Source organism: Bubalus kerabau, chromosome 10 (genome assembly GCF_029407905.1).
Source record: "Bubalus kerabau isolate K-KA32 ecotype Philippines breed swamp buffalo chromosome 10, PCC_UOA_SB_1v2, whole genome shotgun sequence".
Taxonomy (NCBI): domain Eukaryota; kingdom Metazoa; phylum Chordata; class Mammalia; order Artiodactyla; family Bovidae; genus Bubalus; species Bubalus kerabau.
In genome coordinates this window covers 94,925,239-94,950,463 of record NC_073633.1, presented here as the reverse complement: position 1 = coordinate 94,950,463, position 25,225 = coordinate 94,925,239, and the positions used below count along the sequence as shown (strand labels likewise).

The following is a 25,225-nucleotide window of genomic DNA, read 5'->3' as shown; positions in this document are numbered from 1 at the left end:
AGACTCCAGGTGGCTCAGGGCTGTTTCACTACATAAACAGATGCACTCTGCACAGTACTCAACGCCTCATTCATTCCTGAGCCACCAACGAGGAGACAGAACGTGGCCATCTATTTCTGATGAGAGGGCAATTCCAATGGCGTGTGATTTAACAGTGTTTAAGACTCCTTCAAGGTTCATCAGTCACTGAGAAGTTTATACCTTTATCCTCCTCAAATGGGAGTAAATCCCAGGGAAGAAGCGTGCTATGTCTACCACAACAGCATCAGGAATGACCTGTGCAGTCCCCGTGGTCAGCAGAAGGCTAGGTCATGCCCAGCAGAGAGGAAAACACACTATGAGTTCTCTCCTGCCATTTCTCCTTCAGACCAAGAACAATACAAAGCTGTACCTGGATTTTTCCCTCTTTGGCACGTCTCTGTCTTACCCCTTCCTCTCAATGTACACATGGTTTATTGCAGCAAGGCCCAGCTCAAACACCATTTCTTCTCCAACGCTGACTCCCACCTAAAATGTATCACTTCCTCTGCTCAGTTAGAGCATGTCATCTGTGGCACTGCACACACAGTGTCCCGAACTGTACCTGTTCCCTGAGAAGTTTCATCTCTCTTCCCACATTATAAATTCCTCAAATATGCAGATTATGGTTTAAAAAAAGCCTTTACATTTAGTTATAGCCAAAAATAAAAAAAAGGTACCCAATGATTATTTGATAAGTTCATCCATTTAATGCATACTTATTATGCACTTGCTCTATGCCACACAGGACAGACGTAACTCCCGTCTAGACACGGCTCACAGCTGAGTGGCATGAGTGATTCCATGCATGATGCTGTCTCATATGTGACTGATATGCAACCAATTTCAAGTAACCAGAATAAGAATGAGACATGTGCCCTGAGAGGAGATACATAACATGTCACAAGGGATCTTTATTTACAAGAAAGAACACTGTTAGCTTCTCAAGGAATTTCCCCAGGGGAATGGTATAGCTATCTTAGGCAATCAAGCTTAGCTTAGATTAAACAAAGGAAAATGCAGTGCGCTGTGCTGATGACACTGTTTGCTGAAAGAATCCAGCAAATCAAGTCTGATTTCTTTTGCCTCAACAATTGACCTTAGAGATTGAACTTACACTTGACTCAAGCTCCCTCGCTCTCAGACAGAGGTCTCAACATATCAGCTACAATAGTAATAAATGAGTAATGGCAAAACCCCACTGCTTTCTCACAGCTGCTGCTAGCTCTCCAGGAGGAAAAAAAAAAAAAAAGGGAAAACCAGTTTTCTGGGCTTTAATATTACATTCCAAGAATTTTTCTTCATCTCAGTAATGAGACTCTTGGGAACACTAAGCTCAGCAAAGGTAAAGTAATACATATGTTATGTTTTAGACAAGACACACAGCTGCAAATGGAGCCACTTTTGGCTAAGGCTTCCCGACTTGCCGAGTCGAAAGTACAAAATCAAACTTTACACAGGTCTATATCCTTGTGACTTCAAAGTCCTTTCATCTGGGTTATTTAATTTCATTTATAAAACACAGCTACCTGTGGGGATCAGGTGATTCATTAGACGAGCATACAGAATCACAGGGTATTTAAGTGGCAAACCCATGGTCCTGTAACCGGTCCAAGCTGGGATCAGAACCCGGGGCCTCCACTTCCAAGTCCAGAGTCTTTTCTGCTACAACTTTTGACCTCATAGATCAGACGACAGATTCAGTCAGTGAACCGGAAATTTCACCTGTGCTTAGACAGTCAGCATGTTAAACGGAACGGGTGAACTCACCTCTTTAAGGCAGCCCATGAAATTGTTGCTGACGGGGGAGCCTGGCAAGTCAGCGGTACTTGGGCTTCCTCCCACGTAGAAGAAGTCATCTGAGCCCAGCATGGTGTAGTCCTCTTGAGTGTAGCCTGTCGTGGTAAGGATCCCATCCACAGAGATGGTCACCTGGTGGAGGGACACAGGGACAAAAGAAATCCCAACAATGACCTTAAGGTCCTGTCAAAGTCCGGGGGCTTGCCCTACCTGTGGCATCACTTTCTTAAGATTTGGGTGAGGTATTCTTTCTAATTTTGGTTTGATTTTGATATGTGCAGCCAAGTTCCATTTTCTAGTCTGCCTCCCTGTGGCCCAAGCCTCCGGTGTTCGCCTGCAGACCCCCGGGAGAGTTTCTCAGAACTGCCAAGCTGAGCGGCTCGCTCTACCCAATGTCCTCTTCAGTCAGGCTAGAAAATGGAACTATCCTCAGACGACACCACTTGTCTCGGTTCATTGGTAAAATGATGGCTTAATTTTGAATGATTGTAATTTACGGTGGTCGTGAGAAACAGCAAAGGAGACATTAGACGATGGGGTTTGTTAGGGGGTTGGTCTTTGGTTGTTGATGGTTTTTGTTTCTTTTTTTCTTTTCTTTTTCTTTTTTTTTTTTTTTAATTTGTTTCCTTTCAGGCTCACACCACACTGACAAACATGCATTCAGGGAGGGAAGGAAAAGGGTCTTGAGTTTGATGAGTCATGGGTGATACATGCTGTGGACTACCCAGGACATCAACCCCTGTCCTCCCTTGACTGCCATCACCACCACCCAGGGAAGAAATGACCCAAACCAAAAAGGCAACGCTAACAAAAAGAAAGGAATGATGAGGCATAAGAGCCAAAATAATAATAATAATGCCCACCAGAAAGAAATAGCACCCATACACCCAACATCCATGAAAGGAGCAGAGGGTGCAGAGAAAAGATGAGGCCCCAGAGCATGCACACACCACACGCTGACACACCCATGCGGAACTTATCTGGAGCCAAGAGAGAAGGCAGAAGAACAGAAGGGAGGGACGTGGGACCGGGTGCAGAGAGCGAAAGAAAAGAACCAAAATCCACTTCACACCTACATGCACTAAATCAACTGAATAAGATGGAAGTGAGGAAAGAAAACACACTCAACACCAAAGGGTCATCTTTCCCCTGCCTGCCACCTCCCTTACTAACACAAAAAAGAAAAGAAAAAGTCCAAACCCAACCCCAAAACATATGAAGGATGAGAGGAGAACGAAGAAGGGTGGAGACAAAAAAAAAAGAGAGAGAGAAAGAGAGAAAAGAAGGTGGTGTAGGCTTGATGACTGGTAGGTTGTTAGTAGCGAGGAGGAAAATGAGGAGACAGGTTCTGATGCTAATGGGGGATTCACGAGACAGGAACATGCCATGCAGAGTTTGGATGGAGAACACAATTGGCGGAGCTCCCGTTGGCCGAGGCGGGAAGTAAGGAGCAAGAAGGGAAAGGAAGAACACAGGAAGCAGAGTACTTTCCTCCCCAGATCACCTGTGGCCACCACAGCCACACAAAAGGGAATGAAAAAGGGGGGACTCAGGAGTTTGGGGGTTGGTTGGGGAGGAAGAAAGTTGGAAGAGTGAGGGGGTAGGAAGACACGGAGAGAAGAAAGTCCTCAATAGAAATCTCAGTTGTCCCTAGTCTGTAACTTGGAAGTTGCAAAATAAGAAAACAAAATGAATTTAGCTAAACAAAGAATATTTCTTTAAAAAAAATTTTTTTAGGAAAAAAAAAAAATAGTGGAGAAAAGGAAACTGTCCCAACCAAAGTCATCCAAATGTTGTCAGGACAGATGTATCCCCTTCCATTTTCTTTTTAAAGAAAAAGAAAGGCTTGTATTTCATTCAACACCAACAACAAAAAATTTAAAAAAGAAACAAGTTTAAAGAGGATAAAAGGGGGGTTTGGGGAGGAAAAGGGGGGCAACACACGGCAAACCCAAAAAAAGAGACAATAAGAATGATATCTACCAGACAATGTAGTTTGTTTACCATAGCGTGTCCGATGCCTGAGTGCTTTGCGGAAAAGGGGGAAGAAAGGAAATTAAAAAATTGTGAACAGAACGATTGTTAATTAAAAAAACTAAAAACAAAGATGAGTCGTTAGGGTGTTAGTACATTAGTCGGTTAGTAAAATGACACATTGCATGAATGATCTTGGGTTAGTTTTTCAAAAAAAAGGCACCCGACACAGAAAAAGAGAGTGGGGGAAGACAATGAGACCAGGACTCTATGGAAAACCTTGGCGCCAGGCTCGCAGCCAGGAAAGGAGCTGCAGCCCACCTTGTCGTCCGTAACTCCCGCTTCTCCCAAACACCACCAGATGGGACCTCACCCAGGTCGGAATTAGCATCATACTTACTTTCCAAGGGCTCTTCTGAATGAACACTGCCCCCACGCCCTTCCCACCCTCAGCACATATACAGTCCACCTCTCCTGAAAGAAAAGACCCCCAAAGTTTATCATTGAACTTCGGTAAATCAATAAATAGAGCTGAAATACCCGTACTTTGGGGACTTTTTATTTTTCACATCTGACTCTGACTACATGCATGGACGATCATGACTTTTCCTAGAACAAAAAGAGCTTAGAATGTTTCCTGTTCACATCAGGCAGATGAAGGCCATATAATGTAGCTCACTCTGTGTTTCCAGAGGTAATTTAAAGATCCACAACTGCCTTGACTTGGGGTGCCTTTGTGAGGCAGGAGGGGAACTTTCTTCTCTTTCCTGCCTTCTTGGGTTAGAGGAACTGTGTCGTTAGAATGTGCCAAAATAGTTCGAGTCTTCATCATTATCCAATGATGCCATTATTTGGTTTACTCTGCTGGAATGCCTGCTGTTGGTGTCGTGCTCCCCGCATTCCTTGTTAGGAATGTCTTTCAAGCTTTGAAGCTATTTCTTGCATGGGTAGCAGAGAGGACTGGCAGGTTAAAAGTGATTACAGAAGCCCTACGATTAGTCTCTTCTTCACAGCTTTCAAATGTTAAATTAGTGGGCTGGAGGGAGATAAAGACGGGCAACCCAGTTTTATGCTTGTGGTTTGATTAAAGTGTCATATCGAGGTCAAGCAAGTCCTGTGATGGTCATGACCTTGGAGTCAATGTCATGGACCAAAAACCAAACCAAAGCAAAAAAAAACCCCCACAAAAACTCCTTGCTACCTTGGTGCTAATCCTGGTGATGGTTTGGAACAAATAATCCACATTCTCTCCATTACTCAGAACCCTCAATCAAGTGCCTGAACTTGCCCTGTGCGCTAAGTCACTTTAGTAGTATCCAACTCTTTGCGACCCTATGGACTGTAGCCTGGCAGGTTCCTCTGTCCATGGGGTTCTCCAGGCAAGAATACTGGAGTGGGTTGCCATTTCGTCCTCCAGGGGATCTTTCCAGGGATCAAATCTCCATCCCTTATGTCTCCTGTATTGGTTGGCGGGTTACCACTAGGGGCCACCTGGGAGGCCCAAATTTGGCCCTGACTTAACCTAAAAGCTACTGAGCAAACCAACACTTTCACTGACTTTAGCCCCAAAGCAGAACCATGAGTAGATGACCAAGAAGAAAGAAAGGGAAAAAGCTCTGCTCCATTTGGTAAGGAAATTCCAATAAAATTTCCTCAGGTCAATCTTTACCACAGAAGCCATTCACCCTTACAAAAAAAGCAGACATGGCTGCCATCAGCTTATCAAATATTCATGAAGTGATTAAGTTTAATTGAAATAGACTTCCTACTATTTCAATTAAAGGAGGGCTTCCCACTCCTTCAAACGTATCCTAGGGAACTCAAAAAGTTGTTATAAGTGTATTTTATGGGAAAAATAATCATCAGAGATGACTCAGGGTTGAAAAGATTCTATTTGCAAAGTCAACTCTGCTTTTCTGAGGTATTTCCTCTTTAAATAAATTGCATTTGGATGCCAAATTCAGTCCAGATTTCAACGAGGTCTGAATTTAGGTGCACTTTCTCAAAAAGATTCATACTCCCTCTGCCAAGAAATGCCCCCAACACCCTCGGGCCTCACTAGCCTTGTCTTGAGAGCTCTTCTTAGCTGCATCCTTAGGGACAGACAGAGGCAGTCACCTTCGGACAGCACGCTCGGCCTGTAAATCATGTGCGTGTCCCAGCGAGTCTAGCACCCAGACCACAGATGAGCTCATAACCCTCCTGGAACATAAGGTGCTTTGCATATTTACCACACATGGCTGGGGAGGGTTATAATCAACATCTCGCAAATGGAAATTGGTGTGGGAAGGTTAAATGGCTTGTCCAAGGGCACAGAGTGGAGCTGGGGCTCAGAACTTGGAAGAGAAACCCTCCAGCATTGCTTTCCTCTGCTTACTGAGACTCAAACAGCACAACCCATATTTGAATCACAGTCTGGTCTGTCCCCATTTCAGTGTAAAGGACTGAATTAGGGCCCAACTCTATTTGAGAGAAGTGTTTTTAGTAGAAATCAAAGTGAACCTTTTCTGGCTATTTGAAATCATTCTAGAATGGCAAGGAAGCATGTGGGGTGGGAGAGAGATATAGAAGCAGAGCAGCTGGTGAGAATACAACCAGATTCTGTTCCCCAGGACAGGAAAATCTCCCCCTCCACTGACTGATGCCAGAAGGGTGTTACTGTGTACCGGCCAGTGGAAACCAACAAAAGGTCATATTTTACTTTTTGGTCTAGACTCTGCAACTCAAACATTTCAAGCCCTTATGTTAGCGAATGGACATTTTACTTGGGCTCTCTTGGCAGCTGAGTGTGTCTCTCCTATAAGTGCAGGTGAGGAATGATGAGAGAAAATGTCAGCAATAGAATTCTTTGGCCTTGCAGGAGAAATATAAAATGGTAATTTAAAAATGTTCGATCTATGTGTATTAGGATGTCTGGGGACTCTAACTCTTACAATTTGGCAACTGCACCATAGATATAATAAAATAGCCAACCTGGGGCTTCCTTGACATGCTTAAGTATAGAAATGGGTGTTTTGAAAATTGTGTGTTTCTGCTGTGGGTGGGCCTTCTCCATTTATTTAGCATTATGAAGGAGTTACACTTTTATCAAACAGAAAACATATGCAAATACCTGTCACTTCTTATGCCTTTATGTTTACAGAAGGCATTAAATCAATCATACTGCAGAAGAAAATTTGATAAGCACCTTCTTGAAATTTACATAATGCTTTCTGATTAATAAAGGATAAATGCTGTCCAACCGGGTTTAATGACAAATTCAAAAGAAAAAAAAGCAAGTGAAAACAGAAGCTGGAAAAGGCAGTCTCAGGACAGACCTTGACTTTTACAGGAAGTGATTTTAATCTTTTCCTGATGTGGGCTGGTGAAATATTATTATTGTTGCTGTTGTTTGATTATTATTAGTTATAAACAGAAAACAACCTCACTTGGCTAAGGTTTTCTGAGAGTGTTGTCACCTGACGGAGCCGCCTGCTTAGCCTCAGCAAGCGATGGGAGTTCTCAAGCACGTACAGAACCAGGAAAGGCTGCTCCAAAGTTGACTTTTTAATGTGGGTCCTTCCACTTTCCAGGCCTCCTAGTCAACTGAAGAGTCTCGGAGGTAGAGACAGGGGCAATAAAGTAGCAGCGAGGAACAGAGAAACAAAGGAATTCAGAAAGATTCCAGCTAATTCACTCCAAGGCTAGAGGTAAACACAACAACCAAAAGAATAAAAGAAAAGAATAAAAAAATTGGTGAGGGGCTGGTAAATCAAAAGGAAAAGAAAAAGAAAGACTTTCTCTGGAAGAAATTAAAAATATGGCATCGTGGTAATGGCTAACTTACTTAAAAAACAAAACATACGTTCAAAGAAGGAAGAAAATCTACCAAGCTATAGAAATAAAATGCTGTCCCTAACTGAATTTAACAATAATACAAGGTACAAATGTAATCAAGAAGATGATAAAAAAAAAGAAAGCAGAATAAAAGGAAAGTATTTATAACTTTTATTATCTATACAACTGAATTTTTTTTCTTAAATAACAAGCGCACATGGAGAATTGAAGTAAGAGGAGAAACATATTTTAATCATTATCCTTGTGAAATTGTAAAGGCTGGGAGAAAGCTTGATAAATGCACACCCATATGGTACTCTACCCTTCTCCATGTAACCTAGCCCATCACCTACTTCACGCTCCCTCCCCAGCCCCCTAAGAGGGGCCTCCGGGCACTCTCTGCCCTCAGCCATTACCTGCCGGAGGTTGCGTGTCACTTTGACATCGTGCCAGGCGTTGTCATTGAATTTTCCATTCACTGGCTCCACAATGGCCTCAAAGGCCCCAGACCCCAGGTTAATGACCAAGGAGACCGCGCCATCCTTCAGAGCCAGGTTGACATAGTCAGCCGACTTGCCCGTGTGCAGGATAAGGCCATTCCGCTGCCAGGTCTTAAAGGACAGGGTGATTTCATCACTGCTGCTCTGGATCGGGTTCTGAGACAGGTCGTAGCACAGGTACTCTGAGCCTCGGAAAGTGGCCACATTCTCCTCTCGAGCTGCAGGGAAAGAAAAGGGGAGAGCGGTCAACACTTGACTGGCAGGAGCCAAGTCAAATACCAAAGAGAACACACACAAGTACAGGGCACTGGCCCTGCCAGGGGCCTGATGCCAGCACAACACTCCGTCCACCTCTTCCACAGGCTTGTATCTAAGGACCAGGGAAACTAGCTGAGAAGCTGTGTGTTCACGCAAGGGCAGAAGACTAAAATGATGATGCAGGAAGGCTTGCTGCCTTGCCTTCAAATTTTCCCAGAGAAAAACCTAAAGGGAAAATTCATGCAAAACAGTAAAGTGAGGCTTTTGTTGCTTTTGCATCAATATCGGCTTTTAAATGTCTGTAAAAGGGCTGGTTTAGAATGGATAATTAACTGTTCTGACAGAGCATTCTTTAGCTCCAGGTACCTTTTATTGACCAATAAATAAAAATCAATTACCCTGAAAGATTTGGCTCTAATTTCTCTCCATTGGTAACATGGCTAAGTTTGGTTTCCATGGTATAGTCCTGCACCCAGTGGAACAGGACTGGGTTTCTAAACAGGAGGTTGAACCTGAGGAAATTACTGAGCAGATGAGGAACAGGGAACAGAATGGACTTCGATAATATGCTTTGATATTACACTAGACAGCAATGCCTCCCTTTTATTCCAAGGGACCACTCCCTGAAAGTCTTTGAGATGGCCTGGTCAGACCGTCCTATGCAACATCTCCCCATAGGACCAGGGGTCCACAGAGCTAACATGGTATCCCACTGGGACCCAGACTCTCTTTCAAGATCATATTCTAGACCCTGGGGGACTATAATTTGCTACCCAAAGAGCCCCAAGTGTGTTCCCAGGGTTTGTGCAGGCCTCTTCCCTGGATCAATTTCCTGAAGGCAAATCATGCTTGTCAGTGTACATACCCCAAGGTCTGAGGACTAGCCCTGGGGACTATTTGTACAGGTCTACACAGACCTTGGCCATGTGGGTGGAGGAGCCCACGTGCATCTGTACCAGACCCCTGTGACAGCGATGGAGCTGAGGAGGTGTAAAAGGCCACAGAGCCAACCAGAGGGGCGAGCTCTGCCTATGCTGATATTTCCCGAAGCAGAACTCCCAGGAATCTGGAAATGCTACATGTGAACCTGTAGTTCACCTGTAGACTTAACCGAGTAGTTTCGAGGATCTATTTTTAAGGCAAGAGGATAGAAAGTATTTGACTTAATTATTTGTTGATTTATAACTTAGACACTCCACATGCACACTCCCATCTGTCCTCTTGTCAGGCAACCCCACTTAGAGTAGATGGCTTCCCTGGTGGCCCAGCGGTAAAGAATCTGCCTACCAAGGCAAGAGACTAGAGTTCGATCTCTGGGTGGGGAAGATCCCCTGGAGAAGGTAATGGCCACCTGCTTCAGGATTCTTGCCTGGGAAATCCCATGGACAGAGACCCTGGTAGGCTACAGTTCATGGGTTCGCAAAGTATGGGATACGACTTAGCCACTATACAACAACTTCGTATCAGGGTTGGTCAAAAGTACCTCTCGATAAAAGGAAATGAGCGATAAAACAAATTTAGATATGCAGTTTCCCTTTAAAGAGGGGTGGGGTGGGGTGGGGCTACAAAGTAAAGTTGAGGAAATTCTATTTTTCCTTCTATACCTAACCAAAGCCAATCCACCTTAACTCAAATCCTTATCAGCCATCATAGCCTTTGGTAAGCTCCTTAAGGAAAATCAAATAAATACTTTCTTATCATGAGATAAACATCACTCTCATAATGTGAAGAGATGACCACCCAATATATAGTATTAAGTTCATCATAGCATCACCACATCATTAAAACGTAAACCTCAACGTCACACTCCAAAGAATTAAAACAGAGATTAAGTGTGTCCTGTATCTTCCAGAGGGCCTCAGGGATACGTATACACCTGCATATTTCTGTTTGCACACGCACTGCTATAAGCAAAAGGGACTTGTCCCACTCTAAGTGACCGCGGTGTTGCTTACACATATAAGTAGTGAGTACTACTCAGCACGTACCATGCCAGATGTATTTTACCAAAATCAGTTCCCCCAAAATCAGAGTAGATATTTGGCACTACATGTTTGAAACGGGTCCATCCATCCAATCCCCTAGTGCCCTACTTTCATTAGCTCTCTTCCCATTTCTGCAGAAATAGTTTTGTCAGAATTCAACTGGACAAGCTCTTTTGTACAGTAGACGGGAGGTGACCCTGATTTGCAGCAGAAGATGGCAAATCCAATGCAGTTATCACCGCTAAGCTCTCTTCCTAACAACACAGATGTGCGCAGAACCAGCTACTAACGCCTGTCCTCAGCACCCAACCCGCTGCAGTAGTGGGTGTCTCTACAAACATCTAAGTTACACCTCGTGCGCCCAGTGAACTCAGACAGACGAGCAAGGAAAGGAGGGCTTCTAAAGAGAAGCCCCAATTAATCATCGAGTACCCTTCAAAGGGGAAAGGCCTGACACAGCACAGCAAGGCCCCAGGATATTATTTAATATACTATGTGGCGCTTAATATTTTTCACATAATTAGACCATGGAGTCTGTCAAAATAATAAATTTTAGAGCTATAAAGGATTTTAGAGATGGCCTGACTTAAAACATTCTTTTTTTATTAAGGTAGAAACTGACGACCAGGAATAAGTGAGTTGCCCAAGACGAGACAGTCTGTCCTACTCTGGGCTTCTGCTGCCTCTAAACTTTTCTCCAAATACCAGTTTCCTTTCGCCCTTCATTCTGGATATACCACCTGCCCTTATTTTGCTGCTCAAAGGGAAGGAATGGTTCCACTGAGCCATGTGTTGATTTACAAACCATCCCAAATTTTGAATAAACTAAGCCAGAGACCTATTCCTCCTACCCCCATGTAAATCACACTTCCTCACCAAAAGAAATATTTCTCTTTTCCTCCTGGAATCAGTGTATTTAAAACTAAAGAGCTGATTTTATGTAGAAGGCCACAGGAGAAAAATGACATCATTAAGAGGCCATCACAGTAAATAAATCAGAAATAAAACCAATGAGAGAAAAAACTATGCAAACCACACACATATTTATGCTAATACCCATGAAAATTCATCAATTAAGATTTTATGCATCCTTGAGAGTATATTACTTCGTAAATAACTGCTCAGTGGTAAAGAGCCTGCCAAGTAAGAGAGGTGGGTTCAATCCCTGGGTCGGGAAGATCCCCTGGAGAAGGAAATGGCAACTCACTCCAGTGTTCTTGCTTGGGAAATCCCATGGACAGAGGAGCCTGGTGGGCTAGAGACCATGAAGGGCCAGAAAGAGTCGGACAGGACTTAGCTACTAAACAACGACAACAATGAAAACTGCTGCAACAGTTCACAACCCTCTAAGTCTCTTCATTCAATGATGAATTTCCCCAGTTTAACCCTTTCTCTGGGCTGGAGAAGGCAGGAGATGTCGTGTATCTCCTTCACGTGTCAATGAAGAGTAGACCACTGAAAGCTACTCCCTGAATCGTACTCGAGATAAGCAAAATCATATCATTTTTAATTCATAGGCTCCTTTCCCCTTTATCATCACAGGAAGGAGAGGCATAGGCAGTGCATGACCCAGTCTTTAAAAGAGAAAACAAGGGGCTTGCCCGGAGAAAGCCTGAGGACCTGGAAGAAACTGTTCCTTTTATACTCTCACAACGGACATTTTTCTCCTAGGAGCCCGAACTGTCTTAATTTCCTTCCAGTGGCTAAAGCTCAAGCACTTTCTTATCACCTTGAAAACCATACTAAGTTGATAGTGAATATAACTAAAGGATGCAAAGCCAAATAGTGACAAACATGTTTCTAAGCCAATTCAATTCTCCAAACTCACCATTAGAAAGATTTAATACTGCCCCCAAATCTGCTTTCTATAGTGAGTGTTTACACCAAGGAGGAGGTTGAAGAGACAATGCAGTCACCTTGTTCGTATTCAGGCTAAAAAGGTAGAGAGAATGAATGCAGGGATTATGTAACACAGCATACAATGGCTTAGCGTAAAGCTACAGCTTGGCAAGAGGGCAGGTGCTGAAATGGCTAATGGACTGTGTAGATTCATTTAGATTATATCACTCCAAAGTTGACAATCAATTGCATAAGTGTTAAAATAAAAATGTTACTCTCACTGCATGAAAAGCAGAGCTCAACCCTGTATGACAACAAATCGTTTGCCCATTACTTGAAAGTGTCCAATTGATTAAACACTAGGTGCAATCAAGGTAAGTATAACTCGAGGTTTTGAATCAGTTTGTATAGACATATAAAGCACTGATCTTTCAAATGACTTATTAATCCAAGGACTGATATATACACAGCATTAATAGGCATTTACTCAGCTCTGTTTTCCTCTCTCTCCCCCCCAAAAAATCCAACTACTGACTTATATATCAATAACTATTTCTCTGAGAAATTCCAAAATAGATTAAAATAGTCTTTTTTTTTTTTTTTTTACTGTGGAACTTAAGAAGTATAAAGAAATACATCTCTCTCTTGAATTGGGCCTGTTGTTACTGATAGCTTGATGTCTTAGGCTGTGAGATTAAGAAATAGGAACTTTATTCTAAAGGTCCTGAGGAACCAATGCCTAACTTTACTGAGAGGATGGAGGGTCTGATTTGCGTTTTTTTTAAATTTAAGATTATGCAATCCAGCTTCTGTTGGGTTGAGAGTGAACTGGAAAGAAATGAGAGCTGAAGGCAGAGGGTCCAGTGAAAATAAGAAAACACATTTGAACTACTCTTCCCGGGGGTGCTTGAAACTGCTTCAGCCCAAATGTTGATACAGCCTAGTGGGGTTTGCATTTCACTGGATAAGAAAGGAAGCAAAAGTTCCTAGAAGGGACAGCCTAAGGACTTGAGAGACAGAGATTCTAAAAACCTGGAGACCATAGGAAGAAGCCAAAGTTTGGCTACATTAGATCCAAATGCAGCCATGGAAAGCCAAGGGCCAGAGGTTAAAATTTGAGGACAAGGACACAGCACTAGGCAAGAAAGGGCTCAGGTGAGAACAGGTCAGGAATGGGTAAAGTGAAAACTGAAAGTGTGTCGCTCAGCTGTGTTTGATTCTTCGTGAGCCCATGAACTGTAGCCCACCAGGCTCCTGTGTCCGTGGAATTCTCCAGGCAAGAGTACTGGAGTGGGTTGCCATTCCCTTCTCCAGGGGATCTTCCCAACCCAGGGATCAAACTCAGCTCTCCTGCATTGCAGGTGGATTATTTATCAACTGAGCCACCAGGGAAACCCAGGAATGGGTAAAGGGGGATTCTATTCACCATTTTTAAAAATATTATATATTTCCAAATGCTTTCTTAATCATCCTTTGTGTTCCTTCAACAGTCTGTGAGGTTGCTTGGCTATGACTACATCAATGCAAGGAAGAGGGACATACAGTTCACGTAGGTTATCCAAGGCGCCTGGAAGCATTTAGAGCAGTTCCAAAACCTCAGAACTCTGATTCTCATTCCATCACTTTTGCACATAGGCCACTACCACCCTCGCCAGGAATTCAAATTCCCAGAGGAGAAGGTGCCTGACCCTGTATCTGATGTCTTGAAACTGCATGGAGTCCCTTCTGTCAAAAGGAAAAACCACTGACAATGACAGGTGAGCACCCACTCAGGCAGCAGGAGCCCAAGCAGGGGATCTGGGAGTGGGGCCAGCTCAACTCAAAATCCCCTGTAGGAGCAGGTGGGAAAAAGCCAGACCGAGATCACACTCTTCACCCTCATCAGAGAAAGAGCCTTAGAAATGGAATGTTTAGATACCACTTAGGAGAGCCTGTTAGAATGCCAACCCCTCTGGGGCAGCATTCTGGGCCCGAGCAGAACACCTGCTAGTTCCAGAAAAGGAAGCAGGAGCCAGCTTTCTGAGGACAGATTCCAGAGACACAGGCAAAACTGTTCTCCTCTTTTACCTGCACCCCAGTGTTCACCAGGAAGGGCTTCCCTGGTGGCTCGGAAGGTAAAGCATCTGCCTGCAGTGCAGGAGACCAGGGTTCAATCCCTGGGTCAGGAAGATCCCCTGGAGAAGGAAATGGCAACCCACTCCAGTATTCCTGCTTGGAAAATCCCACAGACAGAGGAGCCTGGCAGGGCCACAGTCCATGGGGTCCCAAAGAGTTGGACACAACTGAGCGCCTTCAATGTCACTTTTCAGTGTTCACTGAAGCACTGTTTACAATAGTCAAGACAAGGATGCAGCCTAGGTGTCCACTGACAGAGGAATAGGTGAAGATGTGGTACATATATATGCAATGGAATATTATGCAGCTATTAAAAAAGAATAAAATAATCTCATTTGCAGAAACACGGGTGGACCTAGAGAGTGTCATACTGAGTGAAATAAGTCAGATGGAGGAGGAGAAATATTGTATGGCATCCCTTATATGTGGAATCTAAAATGAAATTATACAAAGGAACTTACTAAACAGAAACAGACTCACAATGATTGCTTGGGGGTGGGGGAAGGATGGGGGAAATGGATAGTCAGGGAGTTTGGGATGGACACGTACACACTGCTATATTTTAATATGGATACCCAACAAGGTCCTACTGTATGGCCATGGAACTCTCCTCAATGGTATGTGGTAGCCTGGACGGCAGGAGGGGAGTTTGGGGGGAAGAATGGATACAGATATATGTATGTCTGAGTCCCTTTGCTGTTCAGCTGAAACTATTGCAACATTCTTTATCAGTTGTACCCCAAAATAAAATGTTTTTAAAAAAAAAAAAAACACTACTCTCATCTTTGAATTCTTCATCCTTCAATAGGCCTCCGCAGCAGCATGGTACTTTATTCTGCACTGATGCAAAGATAACCCCAGCTGGCAATTCTGGCCTGGCCCACCCTGGAGCTAATGAGCCACAAAACACAATATGAGCTACTGCTGCCCTCCCTGGAAGACAAAGGGAGGTGGTCCTGAGGCTGACATGCTGACTCTGTTCCTCTGATCCACAGATTCAGCAGGGTTTTGTCCTTCCTCCATGGGTGCAGTTGCAATGAGAGGTTTCAGGGTCTTATTTTGGAAACTAACACATCACCCAATTCTACCCAAGGGAAGAAGCCCTAAGGAGGATGGGAGATGCACGAGCCCAAGACAGGGGGGTACAGAAAGCAGAAATAAACTTTTTGAGAAGGCCACGATTCCACCACCGTTCTACTCGTAACTATAGGGGCTGCATCTCCACTCCATCTGAAAGTCACCCTGAGGGAAAACGCCCGTCTGAGTCATTTGCTGGCAAAGGAACAAGTTAAGGTGGATGGGTTTGAGTCTGTTCACACACAATTCTGTTTTCCATGCAACCTGCTAAGCATCCAACAAACAGAACAACTTCCACCTCTAAGGGCTTCTTACAAGCTATGTGTAGACACCCAAGTTAGCGGTTGGGCTATGAGAGGACCATATCTGCAAAAATGAGGGAAAAGCAGAAATCTTCTTCCCCAGAGGGAATTCTGTTAAACATCACCCAAGGACATCTCCTGCTAGAATGAGGGAAGGAACATACTGAGTAAGAAAGAAAACAAGGACGGCACAAGTGACTTCCCTCTTGCTTCTTCCAGTCCCATTTCCCTTACAATTCATTTTAGGGCCAACCAAAGCATTTGCATGGACCACACTGCAGAGCCATCCACCAAGGACAAACGATGGATCCTTTACCTGCCACACCCCCCAAACAGGTATTTTAAAAGCAGAGCGCACCAGCAGACAGAAAACTGTGTCGTTATGAGCAATCCTGCACTACAAAAGAACACACACATGGGAAACCTGGCCACCTGAGGCCATTTCTAATCCTAATCCACAGACTCTGTAGGAGAGATACAGCAGAGAAATAAATGGACTTTTCCACGCTGCCTGGGTCACTTACTAGCCTGCAGATGCTCCTTGAAAGTGATGAGAAGGAAAATAGTAAATCAAGTTGTCACTTGGAAAATAAACAGCCAGGATCCTGGTGAGGGGAGCTGCGTCGAGTCTACAAAAGAATGACCTGGAAAATCACACTTCACTGAAATCACTAGAAAGCTAACAGCATCCTGAAGACCGCATACCTCTCAACTGTATTATAATAAAAGCTAAATTTTCTGTTTATTCATTCAAGGAATAAGTATTTCCAGGTACCTACTATGCATCAGGTGAGGTACCATGTGAATAGGAATAATTCACCTCCATTTTACTGAAAAGAAATTATAAAGCTGAAGAAACTAGAATGCCAGACCCTGTCAAGGACCCACATTACACAGGGCACCCTCCTGTAGCTCGGAGTGCAGGGGAACTGTGGACTTGATAACATGGAATATAAAAATAAGGCTTTGAAATGGACAGACCTGGGTTTTACAGCCAACCCTGAAATTTACCTAACTCTGTGGAACCTCAGCTAACTACTTAACTTCTCTAATTCCTACTTTCCTAGTCTACAGAATGAGAAAAACCACAGTACATATTTCATAGATTCACTGTGAGACATGAATCAGATAAAGTTCCTGGCCCAGGTCCCAGCCCTAGATACATTAGCTGTTGCTGTTGTTGTTGATAATGCACATATAAAAAAGTGATTACAAGTGTTGTAAACATTTAAGAGGTGATATGGGCCTCCACGTATGAGTAAGAGTTCACCATACAAAAGAAGGGATGACGTTCTACTTAAAAGAAACAATGTTTATAATAGCCAGGACATGGAAGCAACCTAGATGTCCATCAGCAGATGAATGGATAAGAAAGCTGTGGTACATATACACAATGGAGTATTATTCAGCCATTAAAAAGAATACATTTGAATCAGTTCTAATGAGGTGGATGAAACTGGAGCCTATTATACAGAGTGAAGTAAGCCAGAAAGAAAAACACCACTACAGTATACTAACGCATATATATGGAATTTAGAAAAATGGTAACAATAACCCTGTGTACGAGACAGCAAAAGAGACACTGATGTATAGAACAGTCTTATGGACTCTGTGGGAGAGGGAGAGGGTGGGAAGATTTGGGAGAATGGCATTGAAACATGTAAAATATCATGTATGAAATGAGTTGCCAGTCCAGGTTCGATGCACGATACTGGATGCTTGGGGCTGGTGCACTGGGACGACCCAGAGGGATGGAATGGGGAGGGAGGAGGGAGGAGGGTTCAGGATGGGGAACACATATATACCTGTGGTGGATTCATTTTGATATTTGGCAAAACTAATACAGTTATGTAAAGTTTAAAAATAAAATAAAATTTAAAAAAAAAAAGCAAAAAAAAAAAAGAAACAATGCATTCACTGGTAGGATTATTAGAAAAGCATGGGGTGCCCAGGGGATGGTGAGAAATTCAGTGTGGGTAGAGCAGCAGGCACATGAGGCTCAAGGTGCAGGCAGGAACCTTATGAGTCATATTCCTGGGGCACGGGGATGGAGAACCGGCAGAGGAGAGCTTCAGCTCTGTTGCATCAACAGGTCCAGTGGATGGACTAACACCTAGAAAGGTAAAGAGGAATCCTGGAGACACTGCCAAGAGAGAATGAGATGACTGAGGGGCCCTGGCCTGAAGCAATTGTGTTGCATCTCCCTGCCGGCCGCCCACTGATAATAATTTATGTGATATGTTGTGCCTAATATTTCCCATAACCACCAGATCTACATGAGTTAAACTGTATTTACACTTCTTTCACTACCGGCTTCTCATTTTAATTGTGGGTCAGACCATCATTGAACACAACAACACACTCTCTCTTGTAGAGGGAACTCCATTTTCCTGTCCCATGCCTTCAGGAAAGCATCCCCCCTCCCCCCAACTCTCCAGAAGGCAGTCATTTGGAATGACACATGGGCCTTCTCTCCTTTACCCATTCAAATCCTCCAAGGAGAGAAGTCAATCGTCTGCTCGGTCTGACGCCCATAGATCCATATTTCTTAATTTGGTGGTCACTATTTCCATATGACTTCTCTCTCTCTCCTTCAGCTCTGCCCCTCCTAAGATAATCATGCATTCTCCTCTAGGCTCCCCCACACAGTGAAATCTATCAAGGTAGACTCTGCCCCTACTTGAGAAGGCCTGGGGTTTTCTAACTCTTCAACCTATGGCTGAGCGATTGAGTTTAATTCAGGGGGAAAATTACCAGGAGGCCCAGTAGGACTGCAGATCAAAGCCACATTCTTTAACCCAGCTCTCCCAGCACTGGAACTAATGTCTGGATCCTTGACCTGACTGCCAGCGTCCCTCTTGTGTCTATTCCTCAATGAATTCAGGACACTATGGTTGCCGGTTGTCACCTCAGATAACCAGTGCCTGGACTGCTTTCACACTCCGATTTCAAAGATAACAGACATACCTGGAACTGCATGAAGGCAATGATAAGTAAATATAATGATTATATCAATAATACTAAAGCCAGCTCTGTGCCACTGTGTTACTCAGATGCGTTTCTTGAACTTACACCGAGGATATGGGTGAATAGAATGGTAAAAATTTAACCAGGGTCACAAACTTGAAGACAAATTTTAGATTGAGTTTTGATGTTTTTGAATAAAAAAATACAGAAAGCACACACATCCACAGAGCTACATAAGCATTCACCCTTGGCCCAGCCCTCAAAGAATAATCTGCATGTTTATTTTTTTTTAACTAGCATCTTTTATCAAAGTTCCACAACAACTAAGGCAATTGTACAGAGTACCTAACATCTCATTGTGAGACTATATTCTACAGAGTTGATGAGGACAAAGAAAATTACTAGGGACACAGAGGAGGAAAGAAGAGGATGGAAGACTGTAATTTTGACAAAAACAAAATTAATAACAATAAAATGCATCCAGAATGATCCTAGAACAGGAAGCAGATCATCTAAAATGATTTCTTTAAAACAATGGTACTAACCCTAATTTCTAACTAAATTAAATACTCACTGTATTCACACATAATGTTCAGGAAGGAATATAAATGCCACAAAAGTTCACAGAATTTGGGAAAATTCAAACAGACATTAAGATATGTAGAAGCAATACATGGGTTTTTAAGTTCACATGGAATTTTAAAATACTTCTGTAAAATTTCTCTTTTCATTCAAGATGAAAACAAGTAAAAAGTCCTCCATAATAAATCATCACTGTAGCGTCAGAGGAAACCTTGGAAGACGATTTAATCTATTTCCTACCTTAATAAGTCTACATCTAAATCATCTTGTTGGTGAATTTTTCCACCTTTAAATATCAAAAAACAAAACAAACAAACAAAAAAAACAAAACAAAACAAGATGATTTGGTGTTATGTGAAATTTCCTACAGACATTTCAGGAGCTCAAATGGTTACTAGTCCAAAATGACTCAAGGATACTGAGAGACTGCCAAGCTTCATTTGGGTGATCAACAGGGAAGAATGAATCAATACAAGGTATTAAAGACTTTTACCAAATATTTCCTTCATTCCGCCCAGGATAAACAGAAAATAATGAATATAAACTGTGTGTAGCCAATAAATTTTACTCCCACTGATTTATGCACACATACCCACACATAATGATCACTAATCATTATATATTACAGCACTATTCATAGGCAACAAAAATAGAAAAAATCTACCCATCAATTCCACATAGCGTTTACTTCTGGGGAGGGAGAGAAGAAAGGGAAACAGGGAGATATTCAGCAGGATTGTCTTTATGAAAGGACATAAAGCAAAAATGGCAAAACATTAAGATTTGTTCCATATGGGCGATAACTAAGCCAATGTTTATAATATCCCCTACGACAGGGTCTGTTCTCTTTTATGTTTGAAATATAAGCATTCATTTTTTTAAAGTTAAATCCCTGCAGATGATTCTGATAAAATACCTAAATCACCAGATAAATCTCGAAAAATCCTTTGGCTATTTACAGGTAGATGTCAACTCCTCCACAGTATCTTTCTGAGTGGCAGATATTCATAGCTTTTCAAAATCTCCCATGTACCCCAAAATGTGTTAAATGAAGACTGAATTGAAATGAAGTTGAACTGATCACAGCAATGCTAAAGTAACCGGTTCTTCTCCTGCCTTGCCCACTCCTGAAGACCCACTGCAAAGTGCCCCAACATCCCAGGGTTCAGCCTGGCTTCTTAGGAGGAAAGAGGGGAAAAGCTGATGGAAGTGAGGGGAGAGAAGACACCTGTGTTTACCGCCAGGTGACGGCCCCGCAGCCAATGCTGGGGGTAGAGAAAGCCAGCTGGGATCTAGGGGACAAGTCTCCGCACAGGCCTCCCAACGACAGAATAAAATCACTCTAGTTCTTTAAGAAAATCCCCACTGAGAAACCTGAATCCTTGCCCACCCCTTTGGCCTTCCAGGGCAGCAGGCAGCCCAGCCCTCCTTTGTTAGCACTGGGGGCGCTAGCCTGCAAGTCTAGACAGAACGGCTGGTTAAAAGGCCCTGGAGTCAATGCCTGCACAAGATCAATAAGGCTTTTTATGGCACAATGAAAACTTTCTATTTTGCTAAATGTGGCTAATCTACCATTTCTGCAGTACTCTTAAAGCTTTCAGTGCTGAGCACTCAAGCCAAGGTGATTAAAACCCCGTTCAGAGACACAAACTGCGGAAATATGCCAATGCAGAGGTACAAATCCTGGAGACATGGGCTGCATCTTCTTTTATGATGAAGTGTGCATTTCCTTTTCCTCCTGTAGGAATAACGGTGCCAGTAGGAGATGGGGTCTGATCCTGACAAAAATGAAAACTGTCCCACGCCAGGACTCTCAGGAAGGGACAGATGATGCTCAGGGTCCAGTGTAACTGACAAAAGGGTTTAGTTTTCAGTGAACCTGAAGGTGGATGAGGATGGGGTATGCTGAAAGGGGGTGGAGAGGGAAAGTTCTCTAAAATGCAGGCAGACTTACAAATCAGCTACTTAATTCAGGAAACCTAAATAAAGGAGAAAATCTTTAGTGACTGTAAATTCAATTATAAATTGAACTAAATAGAACTCGAATAAAGTGCTTATTTCATTTGCATCATTTCTTCACCTCAGATTATTAGTAGAGCTTTTTTAACAGGTATAATTTTTTTTTTGCCATCGTGTAAAAAGGACAGGTATTAATATTTATTGAATTTGTATTACGGTCCAGGCTTTAACACAGAGAGAGTCTAAATAAACTAACACTACACACGTAGTATCTGACCAGAATTGACCAAGACTTTTTTGGTGATTGGAGCTACAAGAATTCAAAACACTAACCACCAGAACCAAAGTATTATTAATGGAAATAACACTTCTGTGGGTTCATATGTCATCCGGAAGGAGAGCCTTTCCATTGGAATACTTGGTATGTTTCTTATCTAACTCTCATAGAAGCCCTGTGAAATAAAGTTTTATTAGCCCCATTTCACAGATGATAAAACTGAGATTCACAAGGGGTGAAATACATGTACAACACTATGGCTAGTATGAAGCAGATTCAAAATACACGCCAAGGTCAACCTCTAAGCACTGTGTGCTTTCCTTTAGATCATGCTGTCTCCTGCTGAGGGTTGGGAATATTTTGCAAAGGCCTCTGTCAACAGTATTCCTGTGGGAGATGAACTATTAATTTAAATACATGTGTATGTATTTAAATTGTATGTATGTGTGTGCACATGTGCGCATGTGCACACACACACACACACTTGCACACTCTGTCACATATTCCAAGCCACTTTCACATACATTATCTAATTTGGTAAAGCATCCTTCTGCAGCTTTCATAGTAACCTCTATCTGCTCAACAAGGGTAGATTTTCAACATTTAGATGTATTAACCACATACCCTGGGATATGAATACAGATCAGTAGAATGATAGAGAAAATTGTAAGAATTCTCTAAATTTGAAACACTGCAAATACATAAATGCTAAAAAAAAAAAAAGCCTTTAATTATGAAGGCATAAAAAGGAAATCCCCTTCTGATGCACTGAATCTAAAATAGCAACCCTCCTTCTAAGTCAGATGATTCATAAACCATTTACAGATGCTGTATCACTTCAGCAAGCTCACTGAAGCTCCAGGGCCAAACAGCTGGACACTGACTCCAGAGGGTACAGTCAGAAGTGTGCTCAAGTTTCACAGAGAGGGAAAAATTATTTGACTTGTTATTAGAAAGGGCACACAAAATTGAGATTATAAGACTCTGAAAGAGATGCTCGAATTGGTTTAGTTTTCTTGTGTAGCCATTTATGACGGATATTTACAGTTCCCATGATATGGATAAAAGGACTTCCCAGGTGGCTCAGCAGTAAACAATCTGCCTGCAATGCAGGAGATGCAGGTTTGATCCCTGGGGTGGGAAGATCCCCAAGAGATGGAAATGGCAACCCACCCCAGTATTCTTGCCTGGCAAACCCCGCAGACAGAGGAGCCTGGTGGGCTACAACCCATGGGTTCTCAAAGAGTCAGACATGACTTAGTGACTAAACAACATGATGTCAATAAAACCAAAACGGCAATCCTCTTCAGACATTAATTAATGGGTAAGATTTGTCAATGGCATCTTTTGTCCATGGGTTGTGATACAATCAGGAATGATGTAGATATCCAACTATGATATGAAGAGGCTACACAGGCTATCCCAGACATATTTGCATATTATCCCCAGTTGATCAAGGCTTCTGACCACAATTTTTAAGTGAATGAATCAGAATAATGGAAAGCGAGGAAACTTAAGACATATAGAAACACCATCCAAGACTCAAAAAAAAAACACAAAAAACCAAGTAGAACTGCTGGCTCATTCCTGCCAGACATGGTGACACCCATACACAGCTATCAGCAAAGATGCATCTGGATATGGTGGCAATTGAAGGCTGAGAGGAAGCTGATTGAATCTCATTCTGTGATTTAAAGGCCCAGAAGTGTGGTCTTATCTCTCTTCAGGAGTGATCCTCTCATGACAGATGGACTACATCAACTAAAATCAACACGGGACTAAGGCAGACAGCAGAACGTCATTATCACAATTTAAATTACCATCAAAATATCCTGCAGTCCACAGATTCAGAATTAACCATGGGTTCCCAAGCAATGGGGGCCTCTGGACCACCCCTCAATGACACTGGCTGCTGCTGCTGCTAAGTCACTTCAGTCCTGTCCGACTCTGTGCGACCCCAGAGATGGCAGCCCACCAGGCTCCTCCGTCCCTGGGATTCTCCAGGCAAGAACACTGGAGTGGGTTGCCATTTCCTTCTCCAGTGCATGAACGTGAAAAGTGAAAGTGAAGTCTCTCAGTCATGTCCAACTCTTAGCGACCCGAAGGACTGTAGCCTATCAGGCTCCTCTGTCCATGGGATTTTCCAGGCAACAATACTGGAGTGGGGTGCCATTGCCTTCTCCGCAATGACACTGGACCATTTTACAAAAGAGCAATAGTGCCCCACCGTCAAATGAAATAGAAAAGCATGATGGCATCAAAGACAGGAGAAGGAAAGAACCTATAACTCAACTGCTCCTCTACGATGTGCCTGGAATAGTGAGAGTCCCTTTACAAATATTGTTTTTACAATCCTACGATGCCTTAGAGAATAGGCATTATCACTGTATAAATACAAGAAGATGTCCATAGGCCCTGAGTTGAACGTGATGGTTTTAATGATGGTGATGAAGACAACTACCATTTTTGAAGCTTACTGTGTTTCAGGGGCTTTAGCTCTGGTTTAACTGTTATGCACATGACATTTAATACAATCTTCACAATAATCTATTCAGGTACTATTATTTTCAGTTTTCAAAGGGGGGCCTGAGGTTCACAGACTCGAGGCTATCCAAGTAGAATAACAATAATTGACAAGAAAGGCATTTAGAATGAAGGCAGACTTGGGTCTAACTTCAGTCTCATTGCTTCCTCTACTGCAACAAGAGTTAGGTTTTGTACAGTATGGCAGTTTCTCAAAAAATTAAAAACAGAACTACCATGACTCAGTGATTCCTCTCCTGCATACATATCTAAAAAACCTAAAAACTCTAATACAAAAAGATACATGAACCCCAAAGTTCATAGCAGCATTATTTACAACTGCCAAAATATGGAATGCTGTGTGTGTGTACATACATATGTACACACACAAATATGGAGAAGGAAATGCAACCCACTCCAGTGTTCTTATCTGGAGAATCCCATGGACAGAGGAACCTGGGGGGCTAGTCCATGGGGTCGCACAGAGTCAGACATGATTGAAGGGACTTAGAAATACTTACATTGCTAAGTGTGTATATATATTCACACACACACATATTTATATACACACATAAATATTACTCAGTCATAAAAAAAAAAGAAGGAAATTTTCCCATCTGCAACAACATGGATGGACTTAGAGGGCATTATGCTAAAGTAAAATAAGTCAGACAAATTGTAAGGCATCACTTATTTGTAGAATCTAAAAAATACAACAAATTAGTGATTATAGGAACTTCCCTGGTGGTTCAGCAGCTAAGATTCTGCGCTCCCAGTGTAAGGGTCCTGGATTTGATCCCTACTAGATCTCACATCAGAGAAGGCAATGGCACCCCACTCCAGTACTTTTGCCTGGAAAATCCCATGGATGGAGGAGCCTGGTAGGCTGCAGTCCATGGGGTCGCTAGAGTCAGACACTACTGAGTGACTTCACTTTCACTTTTCACTTTCATGCATTGGAGAAGGAAATGGCAACCCACTCCAGTGTTCTTGCCCGGAGAATCCCAGGGACAGAGAAGCCTAATGGGCTGCTGTCTATGGGGTCACACAGAGTTGGACACGACTGAAGCGACTTAGCAGCAGCAGCAGATCTCACATACCACAGCTAGACATACCACATGCGATAATGAAGATCAAAGATTTGAGTATCCCAACTAAGACCCAGCGGAGCCAAATAATAAATAAATCTTTTTTTAAAAGAAGGTGACTCACAGATGTACAGGACAAATGAGT

The 25,225-nt window shown here is 42.8% G+C and overlaps 1 protein-coding gene across 1 annotated transcript; it reads right to left on the bottom strand.

Moving 5' to 3' along the window:
- Nucleotides 1-1,749: 1,749 nt before the first annotated feature.
- LOC129622137 (neurexin-3-like) lies at nt 1,750-23,933 on the bottom strand. Its single transcript, XM_055539027.1, has 3 exons — nt 23,828-23,933; nt 8,025-8,326; nt 1,750-1,950 (listed from the first exon to the last, which is right to left on the bottom strand). The coding sequence occupies exons 1-3, from the start codon at nt 23,931-23,933 to the stop codon at nt 1,750-1,752; spliced, it is 609 nt and encodes a 202-aa protein (XP_055395002.1).
- Between the last annotated feature and the right edge of the window lie 1,292 nt (nt 23,934-25,225).

Bases quoted from the DNA above. Each gene is read 5' to 3' on its own strand.
- LOC129622137 (XM_055539027.1), bottom strand. From the start codon at position 23,933: ATGGTAGTTGTCTTCATCACCATCATTAAAACCATCACGTTCAACTCA. The intron at 8,327-23,827 runs GTAGGATTGTAA...CTTTCCCTGCAG, and splicing joins TGCCTATTCTCTAAGGCATC to CTCGAGAGGAGAATGTGGCC. The intron at 1,951-8,024 runs GTAATGGCTGAG...TCCCTCCACCAG, and splicing joins TGACACGCAACCTCCGGCAG to GTGACCATCTCTGTGGATGG.